At 39.6% G+C, this 18253-nt stretch overlaps 1 protein-coding gene across 9 annotated transcripts in view; it reads right to left on the bottom strand.

The window, feature by feature from the left end:
* Window positions 1–18253, bottom strand: part of HMBOX1 (homeobox containing 1) — a 242499-nt gene that overhangs the window by 143185 nt on the left and 81061 nt on the right. For 7 of the 9 annotated variants that reach the window (XM_072634822.1, XM_072634826.1, XM_072634821.1 and 4 more), the window contains one exon: window positions 13424–13507. In XM_072634822.1, coding sequence (XP_072490923.1) covers window positions 13424–13446 — 23 coding nt within the window. In that variant the 5' untranslated portion in view covers window positions 13447–13507. Of the gene's footprint in view, window positions 1–13402; window positions 13508–18253 lie in introns of all 9 variants that reach the window. The other 2 variants (XM_072634830.1, XM_072634829.1) reach the window with 1 other exon arrangement.

The raw sequence follows: 18253 nt of genomic DNA, 5'->3' as shown, positions 1-18253 counted from the left end.
GCCGCAGGCAGTGGCCACAGAGGCCACATCGGGCAGGCGGCAGCAGTTCCCACCAGTAGCCTGCATCCATTGTAGGACTGTAAAAACCCTGGGGGCAATGAGCAGCCTATTCTTACCTCAGCCCTGTGTAGAGGCCCTGAGGGAGCTAATCTTTATCTCACACCGAATGGAGGCCCTGTCCATGCAGCTCATCTGAATCTAAGCCCCCAGTGCTGGCTTGGTGGAATTGGAGGCCAGATGGCTGTGGAGACTGCTAAGATTCTGGGGACAAAAATCTCTCACTCCTCCCAGACCAGGGTACACGCTTGGCTGTGCCACTTGGGAGGAACTGAGATCTTACAGATCCCCAGAGTATACCCTACTCTTGACAAAGAACCCAAAAGTCAAGTAACTGGTTAGGAAAATGCCCAAAAAAGGGAAAAAAAATAAGACCATAGAAGGCTACTTTTTTGGTGAATATATATCTTCTCTCATCCTTTTGGATGAGGAAGAACAATGCTTATAATCAGAGAAAGACATAAAAGTCAAGGCTTCTGTACCCCAAAGATCCAAAATAAATATTCCATGGGCTCAGGCCATGGAAGAGCTCAAAAAGGATTTTGAAAATCAAGTTAGAGAGGTGGAGGAAAAGCTGGGAAGAGAAATGGGAGCAATGCAAGAAAATCATGAAAAGTAGGTCAACACCTTGTTAAAGGAGACCCAAAAAAATGCTGAAGAAAATAACACCTTGAAAAATAGGCTAACTCAATTGGCAAAGGAGGTTCAAAAAGCCTATGAGGAGAAGAATGCTTTAAAACGCAAAATTAGCCAAATGGAAAAGGAGGTTCAAAAGCTCACTGAAGAAAATAGTTCTTTAAAAATTAGAAAGGAATAGATGGAGGCTAATGACTTTTTGAGAAACCAAGAAATCTCAAAACAAAACCAAAAGAATGAAAAAATGGAAGATAATGTGAAATATCACATTGGAAAAACAACTGACCTGGAAAATAGATCCAGGAGAGACAAGTTAAAAATTATAGGACTACCTGAAAGTCACGATCAAAAAAAGAGCCTAGACATCATCTTTCATGAAATTATCAAGGAAAACTGCCCTGATATTGTAGAAGTAGGGGGCAAAATAAATATGGAAAGAATCTACCTATCACCCCCTGAAAGAGACTAAAAAAAAAAAAAAGAAAGAAAAGAAACTCCTAGGAACATTGTGGACAAATTCCAGAGTTCCCAGGTCAAGGAGAAAATATTGCAAGCAGTAGAAAGAAATAATTCAAGTACTGTGGAAATACAATCAGGATAATACAAGATCTAGCAGCTTCTACATTAAGGGATCAAAGGGTGTGGAATATCATGTTCCAGAAGTCAAAGGAACTAGGACCCAGCAAAACTGAGTATAATACTTCAGGGGGAAAAAATGGTCTTTCAATGAAATAGAGGACTTTCAAGTATTCTTGATGAAAAGACCAGAGCTGAAAAGAAAATTTGACTTTCAAACACAAGAATGAAGAGAAGCATGAAAAGGTAAACAGCAAAGAGAAATCATAAGGGACTTACTAAAGTTGAACTGTTTACATTCCTACATGGAAAGACAGTATTTGTAACTCTTGAAACTCTTTTCAGTATCTGGGTAGTTGGCGGGATTACACACACACACACAAAGTACAGGGTGAATTGAATAGGATGGGATCATATCTTAAAAAAATGAAATTAAGGGGTGAGAGAAATATATTGGGAGGAGAAAGGGAAAAATGGAATGGGGCAAATTGTCTCTCATAAAAGAGGCAAACAGAAGACTTTTCAGTGGAGGGAAAAAGGGGGGAGGTGAGAGAAAAAACATGAAGCTTACTCTTACCACATTTGACTAAAGGAAGAAATAAAATGCACACTCATTTTGGTATGAAAACCTATCTTACAATACAGGATAGTTGGGGAGAAGGGGAAAGCAGGGTGGGGGGGATAATGGAAGGGAGGGCAGTGGGAGGAGGGAGCACTCAGGAAGGGATAGGATCAAAGGAGAGAATAGAAGAAACGGGGGGCAGAATAGCATGGAGGGAAATATAGTTAGTCTTACACAACACGACTATTATGGAAGACATTTGCAAAACTACACAGATATGGCCTATATTGAATTGCTTGCCTTCCCAATGGGGATGGGTGGGGAGGGAGGGAGGAAGAGAAGTTGGAACTCAAAGTTTTAGGAACAACTTTTGAGTATTGTTCTTGCATACAACTAGGAAATAAGAAATACAGGTAATGGGGTATAGAAAGTTAACTTGTGCCCTATAGGACAAAAGAGAAGATGGGGATAAGGGAAGGGAGAGATGTTAGAAGGGAGGACAGATTGGTGATAGGGGTAATTAGAATGCTTGGCTTTTTGGGGTGCGGGGAAGGGAGCAATGGGGAGAATATTTGGAACTCAAAATTTTGTGGAAATGAATGTTGAAAACTTAAATAAATACATTTAAATACCAAAAAAAAAAAAAAAAAAAAGCATGGGAACAAGCACACAGCCTTACTTCACTCCATTGGTGACTGGGAAAGCACAAGTGTATTGTCCATTATCTAAAATCCGGGCAAGCATGATATCATGAAACTGATGTTATAGCATTGATAAACTCTGGGCCACCAAATTCTGAGATAATTTTCTAAAAGCCCTCATGACTGACAGTATCAAAGGCCTTGATCAGATCTACAAACGTTGTGTGCAGGTCTCTGTTCTGCTCTTGGCATTTCTTCTGGAGTTGTCAGGCAGCAAACACCATGTCAACCATTTTTCAGACCTTTCTGAAGCTACACTGGCTCTCAGGGAGATGACCATCTTCCAGGTGAAGGATCAGCCTATTAAGGAAGGCCCTGGCAAGAATCTTGCCAGTAATGAGTAAGAGAGAGGAAACACTCTCCTTCCCCCTGTAATTGTCTCAGAACAACCTATTTCTTTTACCTTTATAGATATGGACAATGAGGGCATCCTTGAACTCCTGCTGGAATAACCAGGAAAATTTCAGTCAGCTTTTATATGAGTAACAGACCACGTACCTTCTAAATCTCAGCTGGAATAGAATGAGCACCAGGTGTTCTGCCACATGAAAGGCCCCTAATGGCATGGAAAACATCTTCAGTTTCAGCTAGGGAGGGACTGACTTAAACCTGAGGTAAATGGTGGTTTCAATATCGAAGTCTGTTAGAACACTATGGAAGTGTTCAACCCATCTCTCTAGGATCATGTCCCTATCACTAATCAATGTGATTTCATCAACACTGAGTATCTGAGGTACACCATAGGTCTTTCACCAATAAATAGCCTTCAGGGCATCATAAAAGTCCTTTGGATTGCTATTATCAGCATAAAACTGAATTTCATTTGCCCTCTTATTACATATAGTTTTTATTGCATTATAATATGAGAAGAATGCTTTGACTATCGCTGCCTTTCTGCACTGGATTGTGCGACTTTATGTCCTAGTACGTGGTCAATTTTTGTATATGTCCCATATACTGCTGAGAAAAAGGTATATTCCTTTCTACCCCCATATAATTTTCTCCAGAGATCTATCATATCTATTTTATGCTGAGTTCTATTCACCTCCTTCTTTCTTTTTATTTTGAGATTAGATTTACCAAGCTCAGAGAGGGGGAGGTTGAGGTCCCCCAGTAGTATAGTTTTTGCTATTTCTTCCTATAACTCCCTTAACTTCTCCTCTAAGAACTGGGATGCTCTAGCACTTGGTGCATATATGTTTAGTAATGATATTGCTTCATTGTCTATGGTGCCTTTTAGCAGGATGTAGTTTCCTTCTTTATCTCTTTTGTTATTTTTTGATATTTTGATATTTCTGCCTTTACTTTGTCTCAGATTAGGATTGCTACCCCTGCTTTTTTTCACATTAGCTGAAGCATAATATATTCTGCTCCAAACTTTTACCTTTACCCTGTGTGTATCCCCATTTCAAATGCATTTCTTGTAAACAACATATTGTTGGGACTATTATTTTTAATCCATTCTGCTATCTGTCTCAGTTTTATGGGAGAGCTCATCTCATTCACATTCACAGTTATGATTACTGTGTCTTTCTTTCCACCCTATTTCCCCCCGTTTATGCTTTTAATTCTCCCTTGCCCTCTACAATACAGCTTTAATTTTTGACCACCGCCTCCCTCAATCTTCTTTCCCTTCTTTCAGCCCCCCTCCCTTTTACTCTCCATATCCCTGACTACTTCTTCCCTCCCTTTTAGCCTCCCCTCCCTTTTCTTTCCCCTTTCTCCTTCTATTGCCTATAGGACAATTTAGATTTCTACACTTAACTGAGTTTGTTGGTCCCTCTTTGAACCAAATCAGATGAGAGTAAATCTCAAACAGTCCTCATCCCCTTCCCTTTCTCCCCTCTACTATGTTTTTGTGCCTCTTCCTGTGATATAATTTACATTTTCTGCCTCCTTTTCACATTTCCCATTTTCCATCTCACTCTTAAATCACATTTTTTATCATCACATCAGTTAATTTATATCCATTCCCTCTATCTACGTATATCCCTTTTAAATATCATAGTAAAAATACAATTCTCAAGATTAACAAGTATCATCTTCCCTTACAGGGATGTAAACAGTTTGCCCATATTGAATAACAAGTTGTTTTGTTTTTTTTCCACCCATTTACCTTTTTATGCCTCTCTTGAGATTTGTATTTGAAGATCAAATTTTCTATTGAGCTCTGGTCTTTTCATCAGGGATGTCTGGAAATCCCTTATTTCACTGAATGGTTCATCATCTTGTCTGAAATATTATGCTCAATTTTGCTGAGTAATTGATTCTTGGTTGTAGTCCAAGCTCCTTTGCTTTATGGAATATCATATTTCAATCCTCCAATCTTTTAATTTAGAAGCTGCAAGGTCCTATATGATCCTGACTATAATTCCATGATATTTAAATTGTTTCCTTCTTGCTGCTTGTGGTATCTTCTCCTTAACTTGATAGTTCTGGAATTTAGCAACAATATTCCTTGGCATTTTCAGTTTGAGATCTCTTTCAGGAGGTGATTAGTGGATTCTTTCAATGACTATTTTGCCCTCAGGTTCTAGGATTTCAGGGCAGTTTTCCTTCATGATTTCTTGGAAGATATTGTCCAGGCTCTTTTTTATTTTCATCATGGCTTTCTAATAGACCAATATTTAGATCTGCTAGATCTATTAAGTCAGTTGTTTTATTAATGAGGTATTTTACATTTTCTTCTACCTTTTCACTCTTTAGATTCTGTTTGACTGATTCTTGATATCTCATAAAGTCACTAGCTTCTACTTGCCCAATTCAAATTTTTAATAGATTGCTTTCTTCAGTTAACTTTTGCATCTCCTTTTCCATTTGTCCAATTGTCCCAATTACATTTTGTGCTTCCTTTTACATTTGCCCAATTTTCTTTTATAAGGAGCTGTTCTGTTCAGTGAATTCTTTTTTCATATTTTTAAAATCATTGGCCATTTTTGCTTCAATCTCTCTAATTTGGCTTTTAATCCTTCTGGAGCTCTTCCAAGAATGCTCTTTAGACTTGACACCAGTTCATACTCCCTTCTGAGGTTTCAAATGGGAGTACAGTCTCAATGTTGACCTCTTCTGTATCTGTGTTTTATCCAGATAGTAAGATTCTATGGTCTATTCTGGTTCACTTGCTTACTCATGGTGATTGCCTTTTTCCTGGCTTTTAAATTAGATCACTGCTTCGGGGACACAGGAGCCTCTGTCCCAAGTTTCTTCTGCTGAGAACCTGAGGCTTTGTGTGTTGTGGCCTCTGGTTCTTTTAGAAGCTAGAATGCTGCAGCTTACCTGGTGCTGAGCTGACTGGTATGCCAAGGCAGATGCAAGGTGAAGTCTTTCTGAGTTTCCCCAGAGTTACCCTGGAGCTTGCTGTATGAGGTGTGGGGGAGGGGTGGTCTGGCCACAGGAGGTCTCCTCTCCTGAGTTACAGTACAGGCAGGCTCAGTGGTGGGAGAACCTCTGTTTGAGCTGGTGTCTTCCTGATTCCCCTGGATGGGATAAAGCACCCCTGGGGTCCTGGTGTTGGCACTTACAGGCTCCACCCCTCTGGTGCTCAGGATTTCCTCCTGGTTCGCTGAAGTGGGGCTGTCTGGTGCAGTTCCTGTCCTGCATTGGTCCCCTTCAGCCACAGCAAGAGGGTCTCTCCTTAACGATTTTCCTGGCCTTTTAGCTGATCCCACTATTCCAGGATTTTTCCTGGGGAAATATTCTCTGGGTTTTTCAAGGTCAACAAGGGAAAGGGGAGAGTACTTACAGATCACTCCACCATTCTGGCTCCCAGAAGTTGATATAGGTGACTTACAGACATTTAATCTGCAGGATGATAGTCTCAGGAGTGGCTGCTGCAGTTACCTGGAGTTCTGAGCTTCTCTCTCACTCAGTTCTGGACTCCCAATCCTGGGCTGATGAGTTTGAAAATCCGCAATGCTGCTTCTGCTTCAGTCTGCCTCAGCAATTCCTGCTTGGCTCCACTATGGTGTCTGTGCTGGTGCAGCCTGTGTCCTCTGTGCTTTCCCAGCCCGTGTAACATATCTTTCCTGTTGACCTTCCAGGCTGTCTTGGGCTGGAAATCTGCCACACGCTGTCTCCTAGTGAATTCTGCAACTCTAAAATTTGTTCAGATGCCCTTTTTAGAAGTATCTGAAAGATTCTGTGGTAAAGCTTAGGTGAGTATGTGCTCTCACTCTGCCATCTTGGCTCCCCCCCCCATTTGCCTTCTTACTGAGCCAAGAATCCTGCATCTCTCTAAGCTTTCCTTCCACTTAGAGATGGATGAACCCTATGGAGTTCTCATTTTTCATTTAGCAGTTTTTGAATTTCCCTTTCATTTTAATCAAATCAGTCTTGATGTTTGCAAGTGTTCTCACCCAGATGAGCCAATGCAGTGTTGTACCCCAAATCTCTGAAAGCTGCCCACTCCTTTTCTGCTCCACCACTGAGAACTGTGTCTTGGCTCAACTTTCCCTCCAAGTTAGCAACAAACTATTCCTGCTCAGAGAACATATCTCATCTGCTGAAATTAATTCTTCTGGTATAGATTTTGCCTTGGGCACATCACTTTTGTTGAATGTGAATATTTAGCTTGGAGAGGATAAGTCTATGATCAGTCTGGCACTCTATGCCATACACTGCCTTCATCACTCTCACATTCTGTCTGTCTCTTCTCGTTATAATCACAAAGTCTATTAAATACCAATGTTTGCTGTGAGAATGCTTTTATGAAGTTTTATTACATTTAGGTAAGTGGAAGATAGTATTGGTGATGAGAAGGTCATGAGATGCACAAGACTTCAGTATTAGGTGACCATTGCTGCTGTTGTTTCTAACTCCATTCCTTCCTAGGACTCCCTGACAAGTCTGGTAGTCTGAGCCTATTCTAGCAGTAAAGTCACCCAAGAATAAGCTCATCCTCTTTTGGCACATTGATAATAAGGGTCTCCATGTCTTCATAACATTTTTCTTTGACCTCATCATGATCTGTCATGGTGGCATGATATTTTCCTGTAAGTGGCAATCACATTATCATGAGATGGTCATTCACTCCTTTTGGTAAGCATGCAAGCTTGTTGACTACATTAGTTTTGATTGCAAAACCTACACCAGCTTCCACAGCACTCTGCTTCACATGTATCCAGGCCTAACTTCAGTAAACTGGTCTTCATCTGCCAACCTTGTTTCACTCAGGGTTGCTATTTGAATGTGATACATGTTGACTTCTCTCACAACAAAAGCTGTTTATCTGTCAGGTCTACTGGATTTTGTGTTGTCTATAAGTGTGCACACATACCATGTACCGATGGTGAGCAGAATAGTCTTTGCTGACATTTCTATTACATTTTTTGTGTTTTGACTGCTGGATGGGATCTTTGCCTGCCACAGGAATCAGGCCAAGGATGGGTAAGAGGACAATTTTTAGGGCACCTTTTCCAGCTCCTTCCTCACACCAGGAGGTGAGCAGTGTGATACTTAACAGACTGCTCAGACAACCAAGGGGGTTGCAGAACCTGAGTGCTGCTTCTAATAAGTAGATGACCCATAGCCTAGGCCATCTTTGTGCAGGATGGTGACTATACCTCCTAATGTATCCACACCTGCTGCTTTGTCACTTGCCTGTTGCCACAGGACTTTGAAATAGGTAAAAATGGTAAAATAGTATGGGAGATGTCTTTTGATTCATGCGAAAATTGGATTTAAGTGAGGAAGAGTTGCATAAAGTTATCAGCCTCACTCTCAGAGTCACCACAGTCCAGTGACAGGACGCAGTCAAGATGATTAATGATGGTTCAAGAAGCAGTATGTGACCTTGGCCTCTCTGATGTCTAACCAAGCTCTAAGTACTCCACAGTACCTCTTTAGTTGCCTTTAAGGCCATTGTAAAAAATTGTTCTTATCCACTCATTTCATCAGGAGAAGTCTTCATATACTTGGGGTAGACACTCCCTAACTCACCAATGGATTTGAGACACCTTGGTTACCCTCAAACTGGTTTGTTCTGTCTGCTGAAAAAGTTTACCATGGTGTGGCCATTGCACAGGCTGCAACTTCTTAGAGACACAGGTAAGAGACAGAACAAGTGGACATCAAAGGTGGAAAGCATGGATAAGGGAATAACTTATGACAAAACAAGAGATAGGGAGCAAGATGGGATGTAAGATAAGACAATTCTGATTACATTAACAAGTTTTTGCAGAAACCTCCCTCCCAACCAAGATTAGGAGAAAAGGGAGGCAAATAGGAAAAAAATTTTTTTATAGCAAGTTTCTCTGATAAAGGACTCATTTCTCAAGTATATAGAAAACTGAGCCAAATTTCAGTAATATAAGTCATTCCTCAGTTGATAAATGGTCATAGAAAATGAACAGGGAGTTTTCAGAAGAAGAAATCAAAGCTATCTGTAGTCATATAAAAGATGCTTTAAATCACTACTGATTAGAGAAATGCCAATTAAAACAACTCTGAGGTACTACCTCACAGTTATCAGAATGGTTAATATGACAGAAAAGGAAAATGGTAAATGCTGGAGGGGATGTGGAAAAATTGGAACACCAAGGCACTATAGGTGAAGTTTTGAACGAATCCAACCATTCTAGAGAGCAATTTGGAATTATGCCCAAAGGACTATTAAACCATGCATACCCTTTGACCCAGCAATTCCACTACAATATTTGTATCCCAAAGAGATTTAAGTAAAAAGGATAAGGACCTGTATGTATAAAACTATTTAGAGCAGTTTTTTTTTATGATAGTAAAGAACTGGAAATTGAGGAAATGCCCATCAATTGAGGAATGACCGAACAACTTCCACTATATGATTGTGATGGAATACTATTGTGCTCTGAAAAATGATGAGTAGGATGCCTTCAGAAAAATTTGGGAAGACTTACATGAACTGATGCAAAGTGAAGTGAGTAGAACTAGGAGAGCATTGTACACAGTAACAGCACTATTACATGATAATCATACAATGTAAAGGACGGCTATTCTCAGCAATACAATGATCCAAGAAAATTTTAAAGAACTTATGATGAAACATGCTATACACCCACAGAGAAAGAACTGAAGGAGTCTGAATGCAGATCAAAACATACTTCTTTAACTTTAATTTTTCTTTTTCTTTTTTTGTCTATTTTCTTTTACAGTAAGGCTAATATGGAAATACGTTTTGCTTGAGTACACCTGTATAACCTATAGTAAATTGCTTGCCTTCTCAAGGAGAGGGGAGGGGAAGAATTTGAAACTCAAAATTTCTAAAAATCATTGTTTAAAATGGTTTTTACATGTTATTGAGAGAAAATTAAAAAGGAAAGCATCTATGTCTCAAAAAACAAAACAAAATTATGTATAAAAAACACCAATAACCAACATGCAATGCATAAGGGTGGTAGAAACTTTAAGTAAGGTTTTATTGAGTAAAACCTTTATCTGATAGTTACTGACACTATTACTAAGGAAAGACAAGTTGCATGCTAGTAATCAAGTCAATAAGTTTGGCTATGAGTATGGTATAAATGAATTCATCATTTAAATAATTGGGAAAACTAAAGGATAAGAACACATTGTGATGGCGGATTATGATACTAAAATAAGCTTAAACATCAGAGTCACTGGACCACAGATCTAAAGCTAAGAAGCACCTCTAAGGATCTCATACTCCAACCCTCTCACTTTATACTTAAATAAACTGAGGCCCAGAAAGATTAAATGATTTTCCCCATGTCACATTATTAGTAAGCATAATATGGGATTTGATTGCAGGGTTTTTGAATCTAGAGCCAGTGCTCTTTCAACTAAAATCAACATTTATGACTTGATTATATAACAATATCTATTTTCTCCATTCATTATTCAGATTACATTAAGTGTATTTATGATCACCATTTTTAGTTTAACTTTTAAAAATTTCTGACAGTACAGAACTAACCTGAAATATATCAAAATTCCATTCTTAAATTTCAATGTCAAAGCAGAAAAAAACTCACAAGTCCCCAAACCTTCCTAATTTCCCCATAAAAGAGGAAAAAGCTTACAAAACTAAATATAGCTCTCAGTAGAAAGAACTGAACAGATAAGGAATTAAAATGAAATAATAAGCAAATGATAAAAGTTTGTAGAAACGGAACATTTATAAACTATTTAAAACCTGGAATCACTCAATGATTTTTCAGAAACTATCAGATGACTCTTAGATTGTGACCAATCATATTCCACTTAATTCTGAGTGAAGTGCCACTTGGCACTGATTGTACATTGGGCAAGGCTAATATTGGCAGAAATTCCTGTGATGGTAACCTGGCTATCAATACAAAATTTCATTATTAATAATCTGCATCTAAGGCCCATTCATCAAAAAAAAAAATCTCACTGATTTTGAGGCTCTGATACCTAATTATGCAGCCACTTAAGTCATTTGGAATGGTGAATTCATGAGAAGCAGTCTGAGTACATATAACAAACATGCCCAATAGTCTCTCACTTCAAGATAGCTGGATTAAATGCCAACTGAATCTGGTGTTGCCATATGTCATGGGAAACAGACCACTACAGTGCCAAAATGTTGGTGCTTGGTGAACTCTAAAGGTGGCTCTTTCAGGCTGGAGTTGAGGTCTATGGATAGAGGGGTGAGGGATGAAATGTGCTCTGTCACTGACTATGCTATCCCTGACCTGATGACCTGCAAGATCTGCCTGGAGAGTTGCAGAATAAAGTGATCATGTTCTTTAAGGGAAATGAGAAGAAAGTCTCCAACATGACATAAAGACTGTTTGATACACTCAATGATGAATTGTGGGATGCCAGCAATAGTGACAGATTGCTCTGTTGAGCTTGGTAGCCACCAGTCAATAAGCATTTATCAAGTGTCTACTCTGTGCCAGGCACTGGGCTAAGCACATATTCCTTGGCTACCTGAAACTGAGTCCCTGTATTCTCTCTTATTTCTTTACTTTTGCATACTTTTTTACCCCCAAAGAATCACTATGGTTAGCAAGGACCACAAGCCTGATAGGTAATGGGAGTATGAGGGAGTTGTATCCACTGGCGGCTGAATCAGTGGTCATAGAACTATTTATGTTCTCTTTCTGTTTGTCAATGATACCAGGAAAAGTTTTAGAGATGGCACTAGTGGGTCCAGTAACAGAGTAATTATGCTCTCAGGACAATTATCTTATGGGATGATGATATACTCTCTTAATGCATCTTTTTTTTTTCACATATTCTTCTTACCTTTCATAATGTTTCCAACTTCCTTTCCTTTCCTAAGTAGCCAAATGGTAACTTTTGATTCACTTTAAATCACATTGATGTCCATGTTGAGTAGTGTTCTGAGAATTTAGACTTTGTAAAGTATTCAAGTCTTTGATCAATGCAGGTATGAGTGGAATGAAGGGGAAAGGTGGGAGCAGGTGGGAAAGGGAAGGACTGGGGTAAAGATGGAATCATAGGAGTGGGTGGAAAGTCAAGGGTACAGTCAAGAGTGGGCAGAAGAGGAAGGGGGAAGAGCAATTCTGACTTGTTGGAGAGGAGGTTTTTGATTTACAGTTCTTGATGGCTTGGACAATTACAATTTTCTAAATACTTAAGATTTTAATGTAGTGTATAAATTTGTGATATATTTTTAAAAAGGAATTAAGTTTGTAAAGAAAGCTACAAAAGAACAGAATCAAGACTTTTATGGCTGGATAGATGGGATCTTACGAGATTATCTACTTGCATTTACTGTTTAAAGGATGAGGAAAGTGAAGCCCAGACAAATGAGGATTTATGATTCGAAGTGATCTGAGAGAGAAATCTTTTCAGTGCAATATCCTCATTTTACAGATAAAGATACTGAAGCTTGGAGCAATAAAGTCCCTTGCTACACAAATAGTTTCAAAGTTTTCAAAGTTCAAAGCTCTGGAACCCAGATCTTCTACTGACAAATCCAGGGCTCTCTGAGTAGTGATTAAAATCCAGATCACCAGATTCCAAACCCAGAGCTTTTTCCTATGTGGAACCCTGCCAAAACCATGAAATTTTAAAAATGAAAGAAAGGAATATATAGATAGATAGATAGATAGATAGATAGATAGATAGATAGATAGATAGATTTAAGATTTATTACATTGTGAAACCATCTCCCCAGTGTAAATAATCGATACTTCATGTTGAAAAAAAAACCAAGCAAATCAAATATTTTTAAACACTTTACATGAAAGAGGTTTGGCATTTGGCCCAACAGCAGCCCTCAAATGAGCTAAAAGATCTTCCTTTTCTATTTTATAAAATTCTCAGAATACTATTTCAGGGACCTACTTAATATTAATTGGGGGTTATAATACAACTAACATAGGTAAAATGTTCATAATATAATGTCATCACCTCAACTAACGCCCTGTTTATCTCCCTTCAAAAAAAGTCCAACAACTACATCAGTGGCTAGGTGTAACCATCTTTTAAACAAGAGAATAAAACCAAATGTCTGAGGTGCTGATATACTGACTACATACTACTTGTTAAAGGCTATTACATCCAACGAATAGAATGATCAAGCAACTATATGTTTTTATGATAATACCTACTCTTTAGAACCAAAACTCAAACTATGATTTTCAAGTGAAATGTGATATTAATATTCAGAACTTTAGTTAAGTTTAAAATATGTGCAAAGAGAGATGGAAAAAGAAGCCAGATAAAATTGAAATTTTACTCCCTGGTATGAGAGAAGCAACTAAAGTAATAGTTTGCTTATTAATTCATGCTCATCAGGTAAGTCATCTGAATGTTTCTCAGACTTCAGACAAGGCAAACTTTGTAAGCTAAATTTAGATTAAACAATGCGCATCTGTAATAGCCATCTTTACCCTTCCTTAAAGAAGGCCAGCAAAATGAAAATAAATGAACTTACAGAAAATTATTGGGTACTTACACCACTGGAAAGGAACTGAGCATACTTTACATGAGGAGGGGAAGTCAAAAAGCTTCTTGAAGTCTGTCAGCGTTATTTACCATTCTGCAGTATAAAAACAGAAAATTGGGAAAGAATTAACATTATAAAACAGGCATTTTATTTTACTTTAAAAAATTAATTATGTAAGGATGATCTCTGTATAAAACACAGTCAACTATGTTTCAAATAAATTGGTTTTTCACTTTACATGGGAACATTTGGTTGAAGGATTTTTTAAAAAATCACCTTCTAAAGACAAATTGGGTATTTAACTTTTTAAATTACTCACCTGGGGAAAAAATGTCTACTATTGCTTCCTTAGAGTTAAAATTTCTACACTCATAATACTCACAACTACAAGGGTAGGAGGAATATTACTTAAACTTGAAATACAACACATGTATTTACACGTTTGCTCAAAACTTTTGAAGATGATGAGAAATTTTCAGAAAGCTGGCATACCATATATTTTTGAATGTTTATTCCCATCTCCCAAGTCTATCACTCCCTCCAAATCTCTCTGACTTCCAAGTCCAATCCTCTACTAGCTTCCAAATCATTCTCACTTCTTTTTCAGAGAAATAAATACTGGACTCACAGTCTTATTCTTTTTTTTTTTTTTTGGTAAATAAAAATTTAATATTTATTGTTTGATATATTTTCATTATCCCACCCCAACTCCAAAAGTGTTATATATAAAACTATTTTTAAAATATTAAAAAGGAAAGTTTCCAGGAGAGATCTCAAGGCAGGATTTTTTGTATATAGTTTGTAATCTCTACCCTGTAAAAAGTATCCCCATGGAAGTTTTTTTTTTTTATTTAACTTTTAACATTTATTTTCACAAAGTTTTGGGTTACAAATTTCCTCCCCTTTTATCCCCTCCCCCCCCCAAACCCAAGCATTCTAATTGCCCCTGTGACCAATCTGCTCTCTCTTCTATCCTCCCTCTCTGCCCTTGTCTCCGTCTTCTCTTTTGTCCTGTAGGGCCAGATAGCTTTCTTTACCCCTTAACCTGTATTTCTTATTTCCTAGTGGTAAGAACATTACAGTTGATCCTAACACTTTGAGTTCCAACTTCTTTAGCTCCCTCCCTCTCCACCCCTTCCCTTTGGAGGACAAGCAATTCAATATAGGCCAAATCTGTGTAGTTTTGCAAATGATTTCCATACTAGTTGTGTTGTATAGGACTAACTATATTTCCTTTCATCCTATCCTGTCCCCCATTACTTCTATTCTCTTATGATCCTTTCCCTCCCCATGAGTGTCGACCTCGGATTGCATTCTCCTCCCCATGCCCTCCCCTCTATCCTCCCCCCCACCCTGCTTGTGCCCTTGTCCCCCACTCTCCTGTATTGTGAGATAGATTTTCCTATCAAAATGAGTGTGCATTTTGTTCTTTCCTTTAGTGGAATGTGATGAGAGTAGACCTCATGATTTTCTCTCGCCTCCCCTCTTTATCCCTCCACTAATAAGTCTTTGCTTGCCTCTTTTATGAGAGATAATTTGCCCCATTCAATTTCTCCCTTTCTCCTCCCAATATTTCTCTCTCACTGCTTGATTTCATTTTTTTTTTAAGATATGATCCCATCCTCTTCAATTCACTCTGTGCACTCTGTCTCTATGTATGTGTGCGTGTGTGCATGTGTGTGTGTGTACTCCCACCCAGTACCCAGATACTGAAATGTTTCAAGAGTTACAAATATTGTCTTTCCATGTAGGAATGTAAAGAGTTCAACTTTAGTAAGTCCCTTATGACTTCTCTTTGCTGTTCACCTTTTCATGGTTCTCTTCATTCTTGTGTTTGAAAGTCAAATTTTCTTTTCAGCTCTGGTCTTTTCATCAAGAAAACCTGAAAATCCTCCATTTCACTGAAAGACCATTTTTTCTCCTGAAGTATTATACTCAGTTTTGCTGGGTAGGTGATTCTTGGTTTTAGTCCTCGGTCCTTTGACTTCTGGAATATCCTATTCCATTCCCTTCGATCCCTTAATGTAGAGGGTGCTAGATCTTGTGTTATCCTGATTGTATTTCCACAATACTTGAATTGTTTCTTTCTAGCTGCTTGCAATATTTTCTCTTTCACCTGGGAATTCTGGAATTTGGCCACAATATTCCTAGGAGTTTCTCTTTTTGGATCTCTTTCATGCGGTGTTCTGTGGATTCCTTGAATATTTATTTTGCCCTCTGGTTCAAGAATCTCAGGGCAGTTTTCCTTGATAATTTCATGGAAGATGATGTCTAGGCTCTTCTTTTGATCATGGTTTTCAGGTAGTCCCAGAATTTTTACATTGTCTCTCCTGAATCTATTTTCCAGGTCAGTTGTTTTTCCAACAAGATATTTCACATTATCTTCCATTTTTCCAATCTTCTCGCTATGTTCTGTGATATCTGTCTTTCTCATAAAGTCCTTAGCGTCCATCTGTGCCATTCTAGTTTTGAAAGAACTATTTTCTTCTTTTGAATCTCCTTTTCCATTTGGCTAATTCTGCTTTTGAAAGCATTCTTCTCCTCATTGGCTTTTTGAACCTCTTTTGCCAACTGAGTTAGGCTAGTTTTCAAGGTGTTAATTTCTTCAACATTTTTTTGGTTCTCCTTTAGCAGGGAGCTGATCTGCTTTTCATGCTTCTCTTTCATCCCTCTCATTTCTCTTCCCAGTTTTTCCTCCACCTCTCTAACTTGATTTTCAAAATTCTTTTTGAGCTCTTCCATGGCCTGAGCCCATTGGGTGGGCTGGGACACAGAAGCCTTGATTTCTGTGTCTTTGTCTGATGGTAAGCATTGTTCTTCCTCATCAGAAAGGAAGGGAGGAAATGTCTGTTCTCCAAGAAAGTAGCCATCAATAGTTTTATTTCTTTTCCCTTTTCTGGGCATTCTCCCCAGCCAGTGACTTGACCTCTGAATATTCTCCTCACACCCACCTCGCCTCCTGGTCCTCCCAGACAGCATTTGGGGACTGGGATTCAAATGCTGCTTTCCGCCTTAGGGCTTTTGGCGGGGGCAGGGCTGCTATTCAGTGTGAGAATTACGTTCAGATGGTCAGGTCGGGGCAGGGCCGCCTCTCAGGCTCAGTTCCCTCAGGGGGTTTATGTACAGACTTTCCACAATGGATCCAGGCTCCCGCCCGCTTGGGGAGCCCCTGTCTGCAACCGCCTCTCAGCTTCTATCTCCCGGGGGGGCCCGAGCCATGGGGGTACCCCACTCCCCTCTCGACCCACCAAAGAGACTCTCTCACCGACCCCCATCACCTGTGGGTGGAGGGGCTTGTGCCGCCGCCGGAGATTCCGTCCCTGAAGCCTGCTCGGATCTGTACCTCTCGGAGCCGCGGCCGCCGCAGGTCTGGGCTGGGCTCCGCGTCTGCAGCGCGACGGACCTTTTTGCGAGAGGTTTGCAGGTCCCTCTGTGGGTGGAGAGACCCGCGTGGCCGCTGGAGATCCCGTCCCCGTAGCCCGCTCGGATCTTTTCCTCATGGTGTCGCGGCCGCTGCAGGGCTGCACTCAGCTCCCAGTCCTGGTGCCCAGTCCGCAGCGCGAAGGACCCCCTGCGAGAGGTTTGCAGGTCTCTCCGGAACAGAAATCTCCCTTGCTCCAATATTCCGTGGCCTCTGGGTGCAGAATTCACCGTGAGCTGATCCCCTCTAGCCGTTCTGTGGGTTGTGGGTTTGGAGCTATGTGTATGTGCGTCTTTCTACTCCGCCATCTTTCACAGTCTTATTCTTCACTTCCAATTCCTCCTAGTCACCTAGTCTTGCAATTTAGGTGTTGTGTCATCCTCAATTCCTCATGCTTTCTCACCCCCCTATATCCAGTTTGTTGCCAAGTCTGTTAATTTTACCTTTATAACTTTTCTCACATATATCCCCTCTCACCACCCTGGGATAGGCCCTCATCGCCTCCTGCATGGACTACTGCAATAGTCTGCTAGCTGCTCTCCCTGAAAGAAGCCCTCTTCCCTACTCCAGTCCATCCTTTACTCAGATGTCAAAGCAACCTTCCTAAAGAACAGGTCTTACTATGTCACTCCCCTGCTCAATAAACTCTAATAGCTCCCTGTTACCTCTAGAATAAAATAAAATCCGATGTTAAGTGTTTAAAATCCTTCACTACATCACCCCTATCTTTGCATTCTTCTCCTTATGTCCCCAATACCTTCTTCAATCCAGTGACACTGGTCTTTTGTTGTTCCTCAAACAAAACACTTCATCTCTTGACTCCAGGCATTTTTACTGTTTCCCACACCTGGAATGCTTTCCCTCCTCATCTGCCTCCAGGTTTCTCTATCTACGTTCCACATCTAGCTAAAATCCTACCTTCTACAAGAAACATTTCTTCTTCTCCCTTAATTCTAGTGCCTTCATTCCTCTGTTGATTATTTCCAAATGATCATGTATAGAACTTATTTCTACACACTTGTTTCAATATTTTTCTCCTTCATTAGATTGTGAACTCCTTGCAATCTTTTGCTTTTTTCTGCATCCCAGGCTCTTGACATGTAGTTGTGTGTGCTTTGTCCTTTGTTCTCGAAGAGGACCATGACATCAGAAAGAAGATGACATGACTTGCAATTGAATTTGAGTGAGGGAGGGATGTATGTGCAAAATCACCAGCCCCACTTTCTCCAAAGTCATCTTAGTCCAGTGGTCAGATATCAATCATGATAATTGGAGATGGCTCAGGATGCAGTGGGAGACCTTGACCTTTTTAAGCTAAGGTCTTTTCTAGTTCTCCTCTATTTTCCTCTTACCTGAGGGTGTTCTGTCCAAAGGAAGGTAAATTCTGATGGCTAAAACCTACCTAGTTAACTTGGGGT

The sequence above is a fragment of the Notamacropus eugenii genome, chromosome 1 (assembly GCF_028372415.1).
Source record: "Notamacropus eugenii isolate mMacEug1 chromosome 1, mMacEug1.pri_v2, whole genome shotgun sequence".
Taxonomy (NCBI): Eukaryota; Metazoa; Chordata; class Mammalia; order Diprotodontia; family Macropodidae; genus Notamacropus; species Notamacropus eugenii.
Note: the sequence above shows the minus strand (reverse complement) of the source record. Positions and strands in the feature narration are given on the sequence as shown.